The 18,934-nt window shown below is 46.6% G+C and overlaps 4 protein-coding genes and 1 non-coding gene across 5 annotated transcripts; 3 read left to right on the top strand and 2 right to left on the bottom strand.

The window, feature by feature from the left end:
• Positions 1–1,440: 1,440 nt before the first annotated feature.
• Positions 1,441–4,129, top strand: JR316_0009551 (Extracellular metalloproteinase MEP; the record flags this gene model as incomplete). Its single annotated transcript, XM_047895251.1, has 16 exons — positions 1,441–1,612; positions 1,676–1,827; positions 1,879–1,935; positions 1,996–2,029; positions 2,084–2,331; positions 2,397–2,521; positions 2,636–2,815; positions 2,869–3,003; positions 3,060–3,079; positions 3,140–3,165; positions 3,220–3,349; positions 3,407–3,428; positions 3,485–3,586; positions 3,644–3,696; positions 3,752–3,919; positions 3,978–4,129. The coding sequence occupies 16 exons, from the start codon at positions 1,441–1,443 to the stop codon at positions 4,127–4,129; spliced, it is 1,776 nt and encodes a 591-aa protein (XP_047744970.1).
• A 913-nt stretch (positions 4,130–5,042) lies between these two features.
• JR316_0009550 (Lipase 1) lies at positions 5,043–7,451 on the top strand (the record flags this gene model as incomplete). Its single annotated transcript, XM_047895250.1, has 14 exons — positions 5,043–5,209; positions 5,261–5,451; positions 5,509–5,573; positions 5,630–5,642; positions 5,697–5,730; positions 5,793–5,887; positions 5,963–6,049; positions 6,096–6,165; positions 6,225–6,492; positions 6,542–6,647; positions 6,701–6,752; positions 6,810–7,066; positions 7,118–7,155; positions 7,209–7,451. The coding sequence occupies 14 exons, from the start codon at positions 5,043–5,045 to the stop codon at positions 7,449–7,451; spliced, it is 1,686 nt and encodes a 561-aa protein (XP_047744969.1).
• Positions 7,452–7,516: 65 nt separating this feature from the next.
• JR316_0009549 lies at positions 7,517–7,594 on the bottom strand. The gene has a single exon. It is a non-coding gene; the product is annotated as a tRNA-Glu (tRNA).
• Positions 7,595–8,947: 1,353 nt separating this feature from the next.
• JR316_0009548 (uncharacterized protein) lies at positions 8,948–10,107 on the top strand (the record flags this gene model as incomplete). Its single annotated transcript, XM_047895249.1, has 3 exons — positions 8,948–9,061; positions 9,117–9,221; positions 9,277–10,107. 3 exons carry the CDS (start codon positions 8,948–8,950, stop codon positions 10,105–10,107), a joined length of 1,050 nt encoding a protein of 349 aa, XP_047744968.1.
• A 2,771-nt stretch (positions 10,108–12,878) lies between these two features.
• JR316_0009547 (Autophagy-related protein 18) lies at positions 12,879–18,321 on the bottom strand (the record flags this gene model as incomplete). Its single annotated transcript, XM_047895248.1, has 11 exons — positions 12,879–13,890; positions 13,944–14,091; positions 14,155–14,881; positions 14,939–15,199; positions 15,252–15,650; positions 15,730–15,865; positions 16,832–17,684; positions 17,738–17,897; positions 17,951–18,066; positions 18,120–18,193; positions 18,266–18,321. The coding sequence occupies 11 exons, from the start codon at positions 18,319–18,321 to the stop codon at positions 12,879–12,881; spliced, it is 3,942 nt and encodes a 1,313-aa protein (XP_047744967.1).
• Between the last annotated feature and the right edge of the window lie 613 nt (positions 18,322–18,934).

Raw genomic sequence — 18,934 nt, 5'->3', positions numbered from 1 at the left:
AAATGTCAATTTATTCGTCTTGGAAAAGTTTCGGATGCCCCAGAGTCTGGAATACTATCCGGTGGACACTCTGCCGGATAGTTCGCGCACTTTTCTCCCAGTAAACGAGATGCCCTCGCATACCCCGCACAGTGCCAAGTCGCCAAGATCTTCGCCTCCTAAATATAGACCCAAGATTCTATTTTTGAAACAATCCTCATGAAGGTGTGTGGATAACTTGATGATAACGAATTGCAAGCTTCTCAAACCTTTAGAAGTCATATCCTCGAGACAAAACTGATGATACATATTGAAGTCTTAGGCGGAACTCCTGCGCCCCTTGCGTATTTGTGGCAATTCTTTGCCGTTCAAAAGTATGTCCATAAGGCTGCACGTCTAGCACTACTTGGATTTGATCTGAATCCCAGCCAGATGCTCAACTAGGAAAACTTGTGACTAGAGGTATGGTCAGCGGAAGACATGGTAGCTCAAAGTTGGCACGCTGAGCTGTTGCGGTGCAGTCGCCTGTGGCAGCGCAGTGATTGTCACGAAGGTATCTATCAGAGATGGTCTAATAAAAACGTAGCAGGACGCCGAAAACCATATGCTATACAAATTTCTCTTTTTGATCGCATTGCAATCATATTTTAACTCACCTCCTTTGGATTCAGATATTCATTGTGCTATGACTGAAATTGTAAATTGTATCTGACATTATATTGAAACCAATACTGAAGGTTGACCATCATCGGAGCCTCAAAGATCTCGGACAGAACCGGAACTTTGTTTTCACAACTTACTCTATCCTATACTAATTTAAACCTTGACCACACTAACCTAATCCACTGAATTCTCATTCTCAGATCGCAGGCACATGGTCAATCTCCTGGGGAATGGCCCCGTTAGTCTCAAAATTGGAACGAAGAAGCCTCCTATAACCGTATTGTGGTCCGGAGGGCATAGGGAAAATAGTATAAAAATATCTAATCGAGGATGCATCATGATATTGCTTTGCTAGCGTTGCATTTACTCGTGCTCTTGTTATCTGGCGACTTCTTTTGGCCACATGGGATGATGCTTGTGCTGCTGGGAAAGGTACGATCTTCAAACATGATAACCTCGTGTAGTGTTAACTAACACCCACAGAAAGCCGTTCCGACTCAATAAGCCGTGAGGCAGCGTATCTCGTTTGAGTTGATACAGTGTGCTCTAATGGATATTGACAGCATCCATCCTGAAACAGAGTATCATCCCGACGGTTCAACTGCCTTCTTTCTTATCATTGACCATACGCTACTGTGTCGCTGGCATGAAGCTATGTCCTTTTTACTTGTAATCAAAGGCTATATCGGTTCAGCAAGGATCCCGGGCAGCACATAATGAAAAGTATAAAACGAGCCTCCAATAGTTGTCACCCAACCAGAGTTGAAGACTTTCCAAGTCCGAGTCGTGCTCATTACAATGGTGTCCTTCAACAAATTCTTCGTCTCCGTCTTCTTGGCTGTAACCTATGCATCCAGCTCTTGGGCTGTTCCATCTTTCTCTAGCCTGAAGCACACAACCCACAGAGTGCGCGAATTGGCCAACAATGTTCAACTGGAGGTCTTCAACCCACCCAGTACCTTTGAGGCATGTATCAAGCATTTTAAATTTTAAGCAAACTCATCCAGTATACAGACATTTGGGACTGGCATAGACCATCCTCTATCCAAGCGTGCTGCATTCAACCTTCAAGATTCTGCCAAAGCCTTTATTGGATCTCATCTATCGGTGGACCCAAGCACTGTTGAATTCCACTCCGGATTCTCAGGTGACGTTGCCCACCATGCCTTCTTGAAGCAGACACATGTAAGAAAAATTGCTTCAGAGTTCTGAAAATAGAGCTGAAGATATTATCAGGCTGGGATTCCTTTCGCAAACGCTGTTGCAAATGTTGCTTTCAATAATGACAACAAGGTAGCCTGAACTTGTTTTACCTCCTTCTGAGTTATGAGATCGACTGAACATGCCAACCAGGTTGTCTCTGTTGGGTCATCATTTGTTAAACCAAGTTCGTCGATCAAGATTTTTCAACATGGATAGACTATTGATGACATATTTTCAGCATCGATTGCCTCGACGACGCCGTCAATCACCGTCGAAGATGCCATTGCCACTGCTGAGAAAGCACTCAATGGGAAATTTAACGACTTCCCACCCTCTTTGGAATTCTTTGTCAAGCCCGATAATAGTGTTGTTCTTACACACGTCGTCCAAATTAGGAACGTGGATGCTGGTGTTTGGGTTGAAGCCTTTGTTGACGCCCATGCCAACGAGCTTGTGTCGATTGTTGACTTTGTCACCAAGGCATCCGTGAGTTGACAGATATGCTTTTGCATCATATGAGCATTCTCCTCATTTCTACTCCTTCATCGCAGTACCGTGTGCTTCCCATTCAGGATGAAATTCTTACACAGGGATTTTCTGTCTTGACTGATCCCGCTGATCCTTTGGCTTCTCCTTTTGGATGGCATGCCACAGCCGCTGGTGGAGCTAACTCTACGTATGTTTGGCTTATCATGCCTTTCTATTTTTTTAATACTGACATCCTCTTTCAGGACCACTTCGTAAGTTTCTGTCTCTTGCATTACTTAACCATTTGGCTGATTGCGCTCAGTGGAAACAATGCTGTGGCCTTCAAGGGCTCTCAAAGCTCCGTTACCACACAGTCTTCCTCCCCACAGAATTTCATCTTCACTCAGAACCCCGCCAACGCCCCAACCACACAGGCCAACCTTGATGCTGCTCGAACAAACGCGTTCTACGTCGTAAACACCGTTCATGACGTAACCTACCGGTAAGATCGTTCTTCGAGCCATTGATTTTTTTAACTCACATTTACTTTATTAGATACGGATTTACAGAAGCTGCTTTCAACTTCCAGACCAACAACAACGGAAAGGGTGGAAAGGGTAACGATCGAGTGACCATTTCCGTCCAGGATTCAGCTGGAACAGACAATGCCGATTTCTCGACCCCTGCTGAGTAAGTACTGACTGTTATTCAGACCTTCGGAGGCTCACTGAAACGATATCCATTAGTGGAACATCTGGTGCCATGAGTAAGTAATTTCGAGAGATGAGAGTACCGAGAGTTCGTCTCAACTCACTGCTTTTGACAGGGATGTTCCTTTGGGATCTTACCTCTGTACGTGCTTTTTTAAGTTGGTCATGGTCAATATTTTTATACATTTCCCTGTAGCCTGAGAGAGACGGAGCTCTTGAGAATGACATTGTTAGCCACGAGATGACACACGGTGTTACTAACAGAATGACCGGAGGAGGAACTGGACGCTGCTTGCAGACCACTGAAGCTGGTGGTATGGGTGAAGGTATGATTCTTTCTTGCTCATAGCTTTCAATGTATTCAATTGGGTGGATCGCTACAGGATGGTCGGACACCATGGCTAAGTAAGTTCCCGCGTTTTTATTATATATTTTCCGAATCAACCTAATGCCCGCCTCAGCTGGCTTGAGAAGACCTCCGCTGCAGTTCCTGACTACGTGATGGGACAATATGTGACTAACGATCCAGCTGGAATTCGCTCCCACCCATACTCGACCTCCGCGTAAGTGAAATTAGTGCATGTTGAATTGCGTATCGTTTCTAATTTATCTATTTTTAGCACTGTCAACCCGCTTCGCTACTCCAGTCTCAAGACGCTCACAGAGGTCCACGGTTAGTTGCGCAGAAGATTTTCTAGGTAACATTATAGCCTTACAAAAAATTTCAGATATTGGTGAAGTCTGGGCAAACCTTCTCTACCAAGTCTATGCTGCCCTCGTTGGTGCCCACGGATGGTCAGCAACTTCCCGCACCAACCCGGATGGAACAGAAGGCAACATCGTCTTCATGCACCTTTTCATTGACTCCCTCCCACTCCAGCCTTGCAACCCAACATGTATGTATATTTATATCATTGATTATCAACGCACTTATATTGACCATTTGCCTACCAGTTTTGACTGCTCGCAATGCTTGGATCCAGGCTGATGTAAACAGGTTCGGAGGTGCCAACAAGTGCATTCTTTGGAACGCCTTTGCCAGCCGTGGCCTCGGTGTTAATGCCGCTAACCATAATGACGACACCACAGTCCCTGCAGGCTGCTAAGCGGTTGAATAGAGCCATTACTATAGTTTATTGCATCAGGTTTTTTTTCTTTGCAGTTTGTATCATGTAGACGTCTCTACAAATTCAATAATTTATCAGACTTTGATTTGAATCATTGAATTAATTTTTTGCTGAGGAGGGATCGATGATAGGAGTTACAACTTTTTAAAGTTCCGATTGCAGCGTCTCCGAGTCTCCGCATCGTCCTGCAGAAGTGCTACTATCACCACGCACCATCCACCATCCAAACTCTTTCTCGACCACTGCACACTCAATAATTCTTGTCTATATTGTTCTGGCTTGCAAGAGTAATCCCGCACATAATTTAAACATCCAACAGTGGCATATTGAAGGTGGTATCATTAAACGTACGAGATTGTTACACTCGGCACAACTGAGTTGATTGAACTGGACTCCCATCTAGCACTGAAAACATCTCCAATCCATTGCAATTATGACTACCCAAATGTCCGAGGGAGGGATGGTTCTTGTTTTATGTCTACTGCCAACACCATAGGGTGCTATAGGGTGTTCTTCCAGGAATGGTTCCGATCGTGAGATTTCTGCATGAATTTGTCTTTCTTGACACCTAAATGACCTCGCATCGATCATCGATCACCTGTGTGGTGTTTTTCAAAGCTTCTTCATGGGAGTTTGATACTTAAAACATATCTTCCAGACGAATATCTAGTCACAACAATAACCCAACTGCACACGCCCAACATTGTTTTGACAGGCTGCGTACGGATGAGCAACACCAGCACCTTGTGGTCAATGACCCTGTGATGGGCTGGCCTTAGATACTTACGATGAATTTATCAACATGTCTGTCGTCATGATCAAGTATCGTTATTTTAGCCCCAAGCTATTTAACGTCTTCACAGAGTAGCTGTTACTCGACTATCGGACTCCCATGAAGATCAAGCATTTTTTCGTGTTTTCTCTTACGGCGTTAGCCAAAAGTGTTGCCTTTGGTGCAGCTTTAGCTGGGCCCTCAGTCAAGCTTGATTCCGGAACGTTCACGGGAACTTCGCTTGGTACTGTTTCACAGTTTTTGGGCATTCCCTATGCTCAGCCCCCGTACGTTGGTATGTTTCAATATCGCGTTTAACTACTTATATGTTTCCGAAGGGTAGGAGACCTTCGCCTAAGGCTCCCAGTTGAAAACCTGCCCTATAATGGCACACACCTTGCGACAGCCTTCGGACCCGCATGTCCACAACAAAACATTGGATTGCCTCTCCCTGCCGGTCTTCCATCTGAGGCTATTGACATGATCACCAATTTGGGAATCAATGCCATTTTCCCATTCTCTGAAGATTGTGCTTCATTTTTACTGTATCCATATTGCCAATGGCAACTAAATTGTGTATTTTCAGGCTTAACGATAAATGTGGTAACGCCAGCCACTGCGACCTCAAGATCAAAGTTACCTGTTGTCCTTGTGCGTAATTTTTTTCTTGACTCCTTACTTGCGTTCTGAGTTAACGATGATTCCAGTGGATTTATGGAGGTTTGTTCTCAATTTCTGCATACATTCAATCTGCGTAGATTGAATAATTGTTAGGTGGTTTCGAGAAAGGGACATCTTCGTTCCCTCTGTATGTATACTTATACGCTCTACATAAAATATGCCTACCTGACAGAGCATTTAACATCTCAGGTATGACGGAAGTGTCATCGTAGAACGCTCTATACTGCTTGGGATGCCTGTCGTTTACGCAAGCATTAATTACAGGCAAGTCGTCATAGCTTTCAGTGTATTGAATCTAACCATACTTTGTTTGGCAGGCTGACAGGTTCGTACTCAAACTATTTGGCGCTCCCGGGCAGTCTACTCAGTACTTGTCACAGGCTTCGGATTCTTGGCCAGCAAGGAAGTAAAGGCTGCTGGTGTTGGGAACCTCGGCCTTCAAGATCGTAAGGGGTTTCTTGCTGATCAAAACTGGGACTTACATTGTATTAGAGCGTCAAGCTATGCGATGGCTTCAAAAATACATTGGGGCATTTGGTGGTGATCCAACCAAGGTAACCATGTAAGCGCAGAAGAAGGCGTGCTTATAATAATAATTCGTTCTCTTACTGCGTCTACTAGATGGGGAGAGTCTGCAGGAGCCATTTCTGTTGGTCTTCATTTACTCGCAAACAATGGAAACAACGAGGGGCTATTCCGAGCCGCGGTTATGGAATCGGGATCCTTCCTGGCTGTCGGTGATATTACTGAAGGACAGGACCTATATGACACAATAGTTGCTGAAACAGGATGCACTGGCTCAGCGGATACTCTACAATGCTTGCGTGAACTTCCGTTTGATGTGTTCAAAGCTGCAATTGACAAGTCTCCCGGAATATTTGACTTCCAGGTAGGAGCTGAGCGAGTGAATATTTTCGATATATCTGACGGTTGTCTAGTCTTTGAACCTGGCCTGGCCTCCAAGAGCCGATGGAATTTTTCTTACTGACAACCCTCAGAGGCTGGTTCAACAGGGTATTATTTCAAACGTTCCATTCATATCAGGTCAGTAACATGGGAATATAATAGGCGCTAATTTACTAAATGGATATCTTTAGGTGACTGTGATGATGAAGGGACCCTGTTCTCACTCTCGACACTTAATGTCACGTAAGCGCGCCGCATTTCCGCATGGAGGATAGAGCGTTCTAACAGGAAACGGAATAGGACGGAAGCCGAGTTCCAGGATTACGTCCAAAACACCCTCCTTAGAGGAATAGGTGTGACGGATGCCGAAATTGCTCAACTAGCCACTCTCTACCCATCGGACTTGACTCAGGGATCGCCTTACGATACTGGAGTGACAGATGCACTCTCTCCTCAGTACAAGCGGCTGGCATCTCTTCAAGGGGATCTCACATTCCAGGCACCTCGAAGGTTTTTACTCCAGAATAGGGCAGCTAAACAAACGATATTCGCATTCCGTATGACCAGCTAGCTCTTGTTCCTTTTACTAATCTAATTTTGTTGAACAGTCAGCAAGCGATTCAAAACTCTCCCAATTCTCGGTGCAGTAAGTCATTCTGGTGATATATTTGTGAACAGTCGTTGACAACTTTTCAACAGATGCATGTCACCGATCTCCTAAATGTTTACGGTGGAGAAGAGCTCACCAACTACCTCGTACGCTTTGTCACCACTTTGAATCCAAACGGGTTTGGAAACGTTCTTTGGCCACAATACACAACAAAATCACCTCAGATGCTAACGTTCCTGGACGGCACAATCCCAACAACCTTGACCACAGATGATTTCAGACAGAGCCAGATTGCCTTTTTGAACAACCTGACGCTTGCTCATCCTCTATAGCACTTTTCATTGTCCCGAATCTCAATACATAAAAAGTTGTATGATAGACTTGCAGTCAAAAAAATTTCGGGTACGGGGAATCGAACCCCGAGCTGCCGCGATCGCATGAGAGGCGGCAATGTTAGCCGTTACACCATACCCGACTTGTGAAAGGTGGGACAATTTGCAACTCAGGGGTTGCGGGAAGGCGCGAAACAAACATAGTGTTCATGATACAGGTAATCCGCTGAGAGGAAGCTGAATGTCTACTTATTTGGTGATTTCACTCACATCTATGGGTCTATCAATGAAGTGGGGAAGATGGCGTTAATAGACAGCATGAAAGCGATGTACGCGGAGGAGACAAGGAAATCCTAGGGGTCCAAGTTGGCTTCAGACTTCTGTTCAGGTGTGTTTCAAGTTCTGGTACACTTGTGGTACACCTTCGGTAAAACGATAGTTCACTATTTTGTAAACAGAAATAAAATAGGGAGAGAGGGTAGTCTGGGTAAAAAGTACTATATCTTTCCTTGAAAATGATGCTCTATTTGTGTCTCCTACAGTCGTTTGTGATACTCAGAACATCCAAGTGCACGAACGAGAGCTATGGATGCCCGATTCTGCTCTGTCTTAAGGTGTTAAGCACCGTACTATATCATATGTGGAGTCATATTCAAGATCGTTTAAGATCAATTGTTCTAGTATTCCTGTTTTATTGAACTAACAACGGCCCCAAAGGCGGCTTGAAAAATGCATTCGGATCGACCTAGGGAGAAAATGTCAGACAAGCTTTGGGGCTTAGATGCTATCATCGACTCCTCGTTGTTAAGACTGACAAAGCAGTACGGAACGAAAAATGCGACCGATGATTTTCACTCCGTTGACACCTCGCTTCCGCGTGGATGTTATTAACAATACCGCTGCATCCATCGATGAAATGATCTTTCCTAGAAAATAACCCAGTGAAATAAGGGATAATGAAAGCGAGGGAAACCACTTCTGCTTTATTTAGTATACTATTGAATTATTGTATACGTCGGATCTTTCCTCCGAAGCTTGCAAACGAGCATATTCATTTCTCCATTATAAATGGACATGCCACAATCCTACGGAAGATTTGTATTCCACAGACTCATGTCTACAGTACCTTGTCGTTGTTTGCTGACTTTGAGTGACATTCGAAGGACTGGGTGCACCAAATATATGATCGAAGTCGATGGAATTATGCAGAAATTTGTGTACGAGATCATTGACCGGGGGAAGGTTGTAATTATTAAGTTATCTATTTTCTTCCATGCAGTAAACAGATATTCCGGCCTCATATCAGGAACAGGAGGCAGCATGAGAATTGTTACCCTACATGAGACCAACTTTTCTTCCGTGCCGTTCTAAACAGTTAGTATTTTAAGCATTTCCGCTGCTCGGGTTGTTCGAACAGAGCTCGTAAAATATACTCATTCTCATGTCCAAGGACATACGAAGTCACAGGACACAGTTGCCGTCAGTTTGAATAGGGAATGCATGTCCAGTCTGCGAAAAGAATGGAAGATAATGTACCCGCCAGCACTTTAAAAGAGGGCCAATGGATCCCAATTCTACAGCAAGTTTTGTGGAACTTGTTTGCTGAGCAGGTGAAGTAGTATTCTCTGCAAGTTTTCAACGACGCTCTGACGCTACGATGACAAGAAAGACTCGATTACGACGACTACACCTATGTCTTTCAAAATTGTATCGTCCTGCATTCTGCTCGCATTTTACGCGCTCAGTGGAATCGCAAGTCCTGTTGGTACTGTAAGTATTCACCGTTCTGCAGAAATAGTTCGTACCTAACTTTTTCCATATGTAGAGCACCACCGAGGAATTAGTGAGGACTCCTGTGGGCCTGGTCCCGAAGTCAAACGTTCATATGGTCCCCGAAGGTGGCAAGATCATCCATTCGGATACGGAAATACGTCTGCTCAATGCTGATGGCTCGCTCTTCCACACCGCGCCGTTGAATAAAAATGCTCGTTTGAACTTCCCAACCCCCCAAAATCGCACCGCCCATCGTCGAAACCTCGAGGATGCAACAGTCGCAGCGTTCGCAGCTGTAAACAGTATAGGAGGGTTCGAAGGAAATTGGGTACAACCACCATTGCCTCAAGTCCAGAGCGGCCAGCTCCTCATGTATTTTGCCGGTATTGCTCCATCCAATATCGACGCTCTCATCATACCTACTCTGCAATATGGGGTTTCTGCCGCTGGTGGCGGGACATTCTGGAGTCTCGTGTCGTGGTTTATCTCTGGAGATCAAGTCGCGCATTCCAACCTCACTCAACTCGGAGCAGGCACGGTCCCCATCGATTCATTCGTAGTGAACGAGGACGAGTTCTTGGCCACACCTCCAGCACATGCCTGGTTCTGTGGCTTCTCAGGATTCCAGGCAGCAGGTCTGAACGTCCAGACACTGGAGAATTTCAACACGGCCGTTGTGGCACTCGAGATCACTGGAGGAAATGATATTGGAAACTTGCCCAATGAACCGACAGACCTTAACCAAATTTTCATTCTGGATGCCAATTCAAACGGAATTTTCCCAATCCCGTGGCAATTCGGGCAAGATACAGCCGACGGAATCACCATTGTCAGGCCTCCCAATAACTTGAATGGCGATGAGACTTTGGTTTTCGAGTATTAAATACACTTCAGCAGGAACGCATTCAGAAGCAAATAGTTAACACTTAGCAATATATTATCTTTTTATGTCAAAAGAATTGAAATATTTATCGTTTAAGAACATTGAACTAGTGGAAGGCAGGTGGAAGGTGCTATAGTCCGAAAAGAAGAACAAAGAAAAGATAGACGCGGCCTCGGATTGTGAGCGAAAAATGGCGTTTACCCCACGATCATGTGATGCATGTCGCGGTGTGTATAGGGCCGGTTTTTCCCCAGAAATTTCGACAGACACGTTCAATGCGACAAAGGCTCGCACTTCTATCCAGCAACACAGTTGCAATTGGAATAGGAAAATGCAATTCCTAAAGGTGCGCCATGTATAACACACTCTATTTTCGTAAACTTGTATATCTCCCATAGTCAGGGAGGGTGCGCGTACTTTGGGGGAGAATCAGGTTGTGGATGAAATGTGTGAATTTGAGTGCAAACATCTGCGTGGAGGCCACATCTGAAACGTATTTTGAACACTGGGCATATCTATTTCAGGGATAATATCTGAGTCATCGTCTGGGAGGTTTTTCCTTCATGCGTTCTCAAAGTCGATAGTCAGATGGTAGGAGAAAGGGAATACAAATGCGTACTTCTCTTCAATATCAGTAAGTACAGATCATTCCTTTGTAGCGCTCATGTGCACGCGCGCATGCCTCATTCTCGTCGAGGCGAGGCCTCATAGCCTTAGATTCTTGTTCATTGAGTAACTCCAATTTCTTTGGAGTATTTTGCCCAAATGTGCGTGTGTCATGTTGATGTCCATGTACCGCCTTAATGGAATGGCAAGATAAAAAGGATGAGCATCCCGAACGCGGCGTTCGATGAACGAAAAATGCCTCACCGCCACTGTCCACCTCATTACTAAACGACCTTTGTGAGGGCTAGCACACATAAACACATTCAAAGATAGGATCCGCTGAGTCCATTTCAGCATATGTTGTGGTTCCTGGGTCGCGGCCACTCATCGACACTATATAAGATAACGCCTTGTGGATCTCAGGTTTGAAAGATAGCCTTGTTAACCGTATTCCAGGTAGTCCTACCAGACGTAGCATAGAGAGCCTGATAAAAGGGGTCTTCTTCTAGATCATGATCATCCGACGCCACACTTGAACAAGAGTGTGATGCTCAAAATGAAGTGCGTAAATTTCACACGTAAATTGAAGGCAAGAGCAAGCAAAAAAGCAGGACAAGTTGAACGAAGAAGAAACCGGATATTAAGGAATTTTGAGCGATCGAGTCATCCGAGTAAGTTGTTGTGTGTACCAGACGATGTGGCAACAAAGGCACTGATGTGCCAGCGGCGTCCTAGGTGCGTCGAGCAAACAAAAATGAATAAACAAGTAGAAACAACTGGAGAACCGCTATGAGAGGCGTCTGAGGGTGCGAGAGGGTTTCCCTGGTCTTCTTAACCAGCTGGAACGATGGGAACGAGATTGGCACGAAAGGTGAACGATGTGTTATTTTGTAGATAATTTTCTAGCTAGTTTTTATACTACTGAGCTGGTGTGTGTGTGTAAAACAAAATTTGTAAAGAGCTAAGCGAAGCGAAAACTAAATATGGAGGCCAAGACAATATGAGTAAGTCTACAGAAGAAGGAGATTAATTAAAATGTAAAAATTTCTTGAATGGGGAGGAAACGGCGAGGGTGCGAAGCCGGGCGCCTAATGCATTTACTTGGGATGTGTGGGTAAAATGAAAGCTGTGTTTGTATACGAAAGTCCGATTATAAAATGAAGAAAAATTGTCAAAGTATTACCAAGACGTATATGAAATAGAATGATGATTAGAATTCGATGAGTAATGGTACCGGGAGCGAGGAATTTCGGTGTCGGTGGGCAATGTCGGTGGTGTATTGATGTTCCGCGGTCATGTGAAGCGTGGGAAAGTGGACTTGTGCGCGCGCCATTTTCGTGGTTAGCGAGCTGCACTGCGTATCAGCACGTTCTCAAACCTCGCTCATACAACGTCCACACAACGTGTTTTCGACCGACATTACGATGCCAATCCAGATGCCATGCATACATCCCCGAGTCTTTCGAAGCAAGGTTTTATAGTATCCATCAGCTACATATTCAGATCTGAGTCCGTTCCTTCGCAGATCATAGAGACTGCCGCGTAGTGAGAACAAGAAATCCTCGCCTTTCAATCTAAGCCACGTATTTTCCTACAAGTTGTTCAGTTTTTTAAGTTGCCGATTTCCATAGGTGCATAGGTCAAGTTGAGTGGAAAGCAGGCAACCTTGTGAGTGTAGGAGAAAAGAGAGTGCCATTCGGAACCGATCGGAGCTGGCGCGATGAGGACAATATGATCATGTGACTGACGCGTTGCAGAGGAATAATGTTAGGGGCGCGACGCGCTGTGCACCCACTGAGTTATCACAAGCAGATCGTGCTGATTTCCAGTGCTATCCCATCTTAGTTTATGGGAACGTATGAATTCTCTGCGGTATACACCTTCAAAAAGGGCATGTCGATGTTGCATAACTATGGTGCGGGGGTTCAACAATTTGCTATAAAGTACTAAAAATACATGTTTACGACAGCGGATTATCCTGTGTTCCATATGAGTAGCAATGAGAGGAGATTGTTGAAAAAAATGCGACAACGAAGGAGAATGCGGGGAAATGGGGGACAACAAGATGCAAAAGTGAGAGCGGGGGCGAATGATGATGTGGAATAAATAACCAGAATAATATACAGCACCTACTTCCTTCGTCTTCAAAGTCTACTCCAACCCACTCAGCTATTAAGGCCCTTCACCCTTCCCCGGACAGAGACAGCTTCCAGTGGTACGATATTTGTCCCACCGACCTTACCCTTCTCTCTCCACTCCATCACCATTGACATCGCCTCAACGGGCGGAATGTCTGCCGCTTTTGTCCCCACCGTAATATGTAGTCGATTCCGCACTTCTTCAGGCAGCTTTGAAACGAACTCGGCGCCTTCCTGTCCCTCACCCAGCCCTGGATCTGCGACCTCCAGTTCTTCCATTGTGAGCGCCATAACTCTTTCGTTGCACAAGACGTTAGTCAGCTTGCCCTTGAATGTAGGAGGTGTGATGCTCATTGTGTGTAGCACAGAGCAACGCGCCCACAGCTCCGCCTCCTTTTCTTTGCCGTTCCGGTGTACAATCGTGATATGAGGGCGGCGCGCGACACGCGCGTCTGCCTTCAACTGCTCCCAAAACGCACGTACGGCGGGGTCGACGCCATCCTTGCCCTCAGCCAAGCATTCGTCAAGCAGCGTCACGATGTCAATCTCGGGCAACAGGCCAAAGTAGCGAGGGTCCGCGGCCGCCTTGCTTGCCTTGCCCACCGCGTCCTGGCCATCTGCTTTCTTCACCGCAGGCTCATACGCTTTCACCTTCTCCAACGCCTCACTAACTTTCTCCTTGCTGGGTTTCTCCACCCCAAGCACCCGGACGACACCCTCCATTGCTCGTTCAACGGCTTCCTCCAATGTGTCATCCAAGCTCATGTCTACAATCTCATCGGCCTCTACGGGAGCAAGTGGCTGCGCCTCGCGAATGAACGACCACACGACCTCTTCGTGTGCGCGCGCAGCAGATGGATCCGCACGCAGTGTCTGGTGGTTGGCCCCGCGGTCAAGAACGCGGTCGCAACAAATGCGATGCACCATTGCTGGCGGCTTATCGTCTACCGGCCAGTTAAGTGCTAAGAGGCGTACAGGCATTCGGTACTTTGCGACGAGTTCGCGTAGTGCATCGCGGTGTTGGGTAAGGTGGTTGTTCCTGCGAAATTAGTTTAATAAATGTATGTGTAAATAAATCATTAAAAACCGTACTTGTCCGCGATGACGACATCGTGTTGGTCCAAGAGTGAGCGTACGTTTCTGATGAAGGCAGGTCCCGCTTTTTTGACTTGGATATCATCGCTTTGTGTGTGTGCAAATCCGAAAAGATGTGAGAGTGCAATTGACACAGCAGTTTTCCCTATATTGCCGTCCAATATGTATTATGAGTAAAAAAAGGAGATAGACCAAAAAACACACGCACCGCTACCAGGAATCGCAACTGGGACAATAATCGTCTTCTCAAACTTTTTCTTGTTCTCTTTCACTTCCTCCGTCCCCTCCTCTTTTTCGAGCTCCTTCAGCTCCTCTCCCGCATTCTCTGATTTCATCCATTCCAAAAACCTTTCTCGGGTCGCAATAATGCCCTTACCCTTCGTATACTCCTTGAATGCCCCGGGATTGTGCTTGATCTCCCTGATCACCCAACGCACATACAGCTTTGTCTCCGGGCGCTTCATTTTCGACTTTGGCAGGCTTTTGGCGTCAAGGCCAGATTTAGAGCTGAGCAGCATCTTCGTCACCTCTCGCCAGTCACGGTACATCATATACGGCTCGTCAAACTTGACTTTGAAGAAGAACGACGAGCCAGGCTTGTACGGCGACTGATTATTGCTCGTGGGTTTTGGCGCACCGTCCTTGCCACCCGCGGGCGGCTCCGTAACGTGTGTCCGGACCACGAATCCTTCGACTTGCTCCCCGTTCCACTCACCTGTTTCCGCACATGCGGTGGTGAAGTCCTTGACCTCCTTGATGCTGTTCAGGGTGATAGTAGGCGTCTTGATGAACCCCCATGCATCTGCGAACGCGTCGACGACGTCCGCGGGCATAGTGATGAAGTCCTTGGTGCGCACATTTAGCCCGTGAAGGTGCAGCCCAGTCTTCTCGGGTGGGTATCCAAGAACGTGTTCTTCGAACGAATCGTCGCAAAGCTGGGAGAGAAGAAACATAAGTCAAGGGATACAGTGATAACTAGCCTGACAAAATACCTCAGCGATCGCCGTCCAATTCTTCTCCCATAGTTCTCCTGCGAGATCGGCCTCTGTCTTCCCCAGTTTCTCGAGATATTTCCTCAACCACCCTTCACCGGCTTGTGCATGGGACATCGGCGCGCCCTCGACGGCGCCCAACGAGTGTTTCGACGTTACAAGCAACTTGTTCGGCGTTAGCGCAGAGAAGAAAATAATGCAGCCGTTAGACTTGAGCGAGAGCGTGTAGGGCGCCGCTGTGTGCGACTCGAGCGAGGCCCACTGAAATCTGAGATTAGCATTGTTAGATCAGATAAAATGGATCACGGCGTACTGTAGTCCAAGGCACCTCTCCAATGTTAAAAAATTTGTCGTATCCACGAATCACGATCTGATGTTTCTTCTTTTTCTTCTCTCCCTCAACAACCTCCTCATCCAATTCCCGGGTAAACAATCCTCTTGCAAGGGTCGGGAACGGCGAAGGGATGTCATAGTACTTGAATTCGTTCATCTTCCAGCTCCGCACACCGATGCTGGTACCATCGTCCATCGGCACGTTGTACAGTGAAGACCGTACGAGCTTCACGTTGAGGCCATGGAGTTGGGTGATGAGGTCCGAATCGGCTTGGTTGAATGCAGGTGGCATTAGGGTATAGTTGTGACTGTGTGGAACAGTAGTGGTGGTGGTTGGAGATGGAGACAGAGATGTCCGCGACTGATCCTGATTTTTGTTCTGATTATGGTCGATATCGATGTTAATGTTAACATCGATGATTAGAAAGGGTATACTCGATGATGAACCAAGAACAAACCTCAACAGACTCCGGTCCCAATGTTTCCTTCTGAGCAGTAGGCTTGAGCTCCTTGAACACGTTCAAAGTCAACCGTTTCTGTTTCTTTCCTGTCTTCCTTTTCTTGCCTTCACAAACACGCGTATTCGAGAATGTCCTAGAGACACACGAGTTAAGAATAGTCTGTAATGGGTAATTCCGTCCAAATGGAGTCGAAATTGTACAACAACGAAGGCGAAGGGCAAACGCCCTAGGAAATAGAGTCAAAGGCGGAGGTATATTGTCGGCGTAAACGAGGTCCTGTACCCGGACCCCTTTTATGGAAAATGGTAGTGACTAGGTACTGGGAAGGCGAGACCTTCAGGTGGAACTTGGTTTCAGGAAAGGGTTGAACGGGGATACAAATGTGACTCCGCAAGAGTCGTCAGCGCGCCAACGCGCCAATTATACGTTCTGAGATTGAAATATCCACAGCTTTTCACGGATTATGACTCGTTCTGAGCGCTTACAAGTCCTTCTTCCCTTCTCATTTAGCAACGGAATATATGGCGCGGAATTGTATAGTAAAGCGGTATCTCTACACCACTAACAACCGTGTTACTTGGTGTTACTATTAACTCAAAATAAATTCTGAGTCTGACTCGAGTTGAGTCGCGTTGGCACGAGGGCGTACTTGGCCCGTCGAAGGCGATGCAATCTCCGAAAGACATGCGATGGTGGAGAGTGTAAGTAACGCTGCGTCGACTGACAATGGACATGTACTACATAGTTTACTTACTACGGTAATGTCGATAAACCTACGACATCAGGTTGGACATCATCCAGTCTCGCATTAAACAACGCGTGGGTGTGTAGCAGCGCAGTTGAAAGGTGGCTGAAGCCAGTAAAAGGAAGATAAACAGACTAAAGCTTGAAAAAAGGGGGAAAGGTATACTACTTAATGAACAAAACTAACAAATCATATCAAAAATCCCAGATACACGGCGCTCAATCAGACAGATTGCGTTAATCTGTCATTCCACCTGCTTCATCTCCTGAATCCAAAAGGCTAAAATTGAGACAAAAAGGGTAAGAACCACGTAACACGAAAAAGAACGAAACCGGAAGACAACGAAATACTCACTTGTACTGCTTCATTAAAACACATTCTCCTCCCTTTTCCAGATCAATACTATACAAATAAAAATATCCTTCCGCAGACAGTACCATGACATGTGGCATTGTCCCAGACAGGGCAACGATACTGCGTGCGCCGGAAGTGGGCAAACGCAGGAAGGCAAAGTCGCGCGATGGCTCCCACATCTCAGTGAGTGTTGATGGAAGATAGCCGCCCATGGAGTGTGTGAGGTGCTTCGAGAGTTGAAGGGATTTGCGTCGGAGACTCGAGCTGACGCTGTTGCCTTTCTTTTTCTCGATAAATGCCTCATAGCCGCCATCCAGTCCCTGCGTCGCGCCATCCACCGATTCGGGTGGACTCACCGCACCATCCAACGTGCTGGAGGTGCTCGCCGTCGCTGACACGGCCCCTCCACCCCCTGTTCCCCCCGGTTTGCCAAGCTTGAACACATGCACCGTGTCATGTGCCGAGCTCACTGCCAGTAACGTCCCAACCACATTAAAATTCATCGAGTATATCCGCGCCTCCCGCGTACCCCTCCTGAACTGATACAACTTCTCGGCGCCTGGCACGCTCCATACCCTGATGACGGTCCCCTTTTCGGACGCGGTGGCGAGCAGCGTGCCGGATGAATTTATGGCGAGCGAGGAGAGTGGCGATTTGTGCGCCTGGATAACGTTGGCGACGGTGAGCGAGCGTGTGGAGAAAAGGAGCACGTCGCCGGACTGTGATGGGGAGCTGGATGGTGCGGGGGCAGGCGCAGCAGGGGTGGTACTGGTACTGGCCGATGCAGGTGATGGCACAGGAGATGGGTATGCGAGATACGAACTATCCGCTGAGGGAGACAATGCGCAGATGGCTATGCAACAAAACATTGAATTACGTTTATTGGACTGTGAAGAGAAGGCGCACCTTCAGGGTTGGGTGTTGTCTCGATAACATGTAGCAGGCGCATATTTGAGATGTCATAGATATATATTTCATTCTCCAGCACGATTACCAGGGATTTGCGGTTTAGCTTAACGGCCAGGATCGACGACGGGAATAGCAGCTCGCAAATCATCGATTGACGCTAAGACTGGCAATCAGTTAGGCAGCCACAAAACGCTGTGAGATGCGACATACTTTTGTGTTCACAATCTGCAACTTTCGCGGGCTAGACTGAGGTTGGTCTGCCGCACCCACGAGCACGATGAGTGATGTACAAAACAGCATCTCAACGATGCCTCGCGCGCCGTCGTCTGTCGTTCCAACGTCATAAACCCATCCACATGCGCAGAAGAGATGTGCGCACTCATCGTGTATACACGCCCAAATGGATCGCAATTCGTCACACTGTAGCCTTTCCGTGTGCCTACAGAGATACACCTGCAGTACAAGCAAGTAAAGTTGAGTTCAATCGCAGACCTCTCAGATGTTAATAACCAAGCAAAGACGCACGAAAAATCCTGATTAAAGTTCGCGAATAGCATATTCGAGTTCGTCTTTTCCGCCATGTTGTGAGTATGACTAAAGGGGGGATATGACCATGGAAAGGTAAGTTGGTTTGGTGTTGGTGAGGGTTCAGGAGCGCACTGCCAGTCCCAATGCACTGACTCTGTATGACTAAGCAGATACCATGCCGTTTTGGGCTTGTTCTCCTGTTTGTCTCCTACCACCACCACCAAAGTCTCAGCTACTATATTGTCAACGATCGCTGTAGATATGACATATGGTCACTACGAGGACACGACTCACCTCCAAATTAACAGGCCTATGCGATTCTTAATAAGGGATACATGAACATGTTACAAGGGATCTCAGTGCCCACAAAAGCATGTGACACCTTGGATGCAAACGACCTGTGGAAGCATTGGCAATGCATTGTACATAACATGGTGAGGGCAAGTTAATCCTCTATCGAACAGTTCCAATCTGTCTACCTCTATCAAAGTCCTGTCGAAATGCCAGAGTTACTGGTTAAATTGGAAGGTCGAGGCCATAGCACTTCGGGTCAAACAGTATCGTTGATGACCGCGATAGTCATGTTTTCTACAGGCATATACACCAATGCAAACCTTGTCCTAGGCATCAACCAAAAGATATATATTCATACACATTTCCAGGACT

This window comes from Psilocybe cubensis, chromosome 9, assembly GCF_017499595.1.
Source record: "Psilocybe cubensis strain MGC-MH-2018 chromosome 9, whole genome shotgun sequence".
Classification (NCBI taxonomy): Eukaryota; Fungi; Basidiomycota; class Agaricomycetes; order Agaricales; family Agrocybaceae; genus Psilocybe; species Psilocybe cubensis.
Note: the sequence above shows the minus strand (reverse complement) of the source record. Positions and strands in the feature narration are given on the sequence as shown.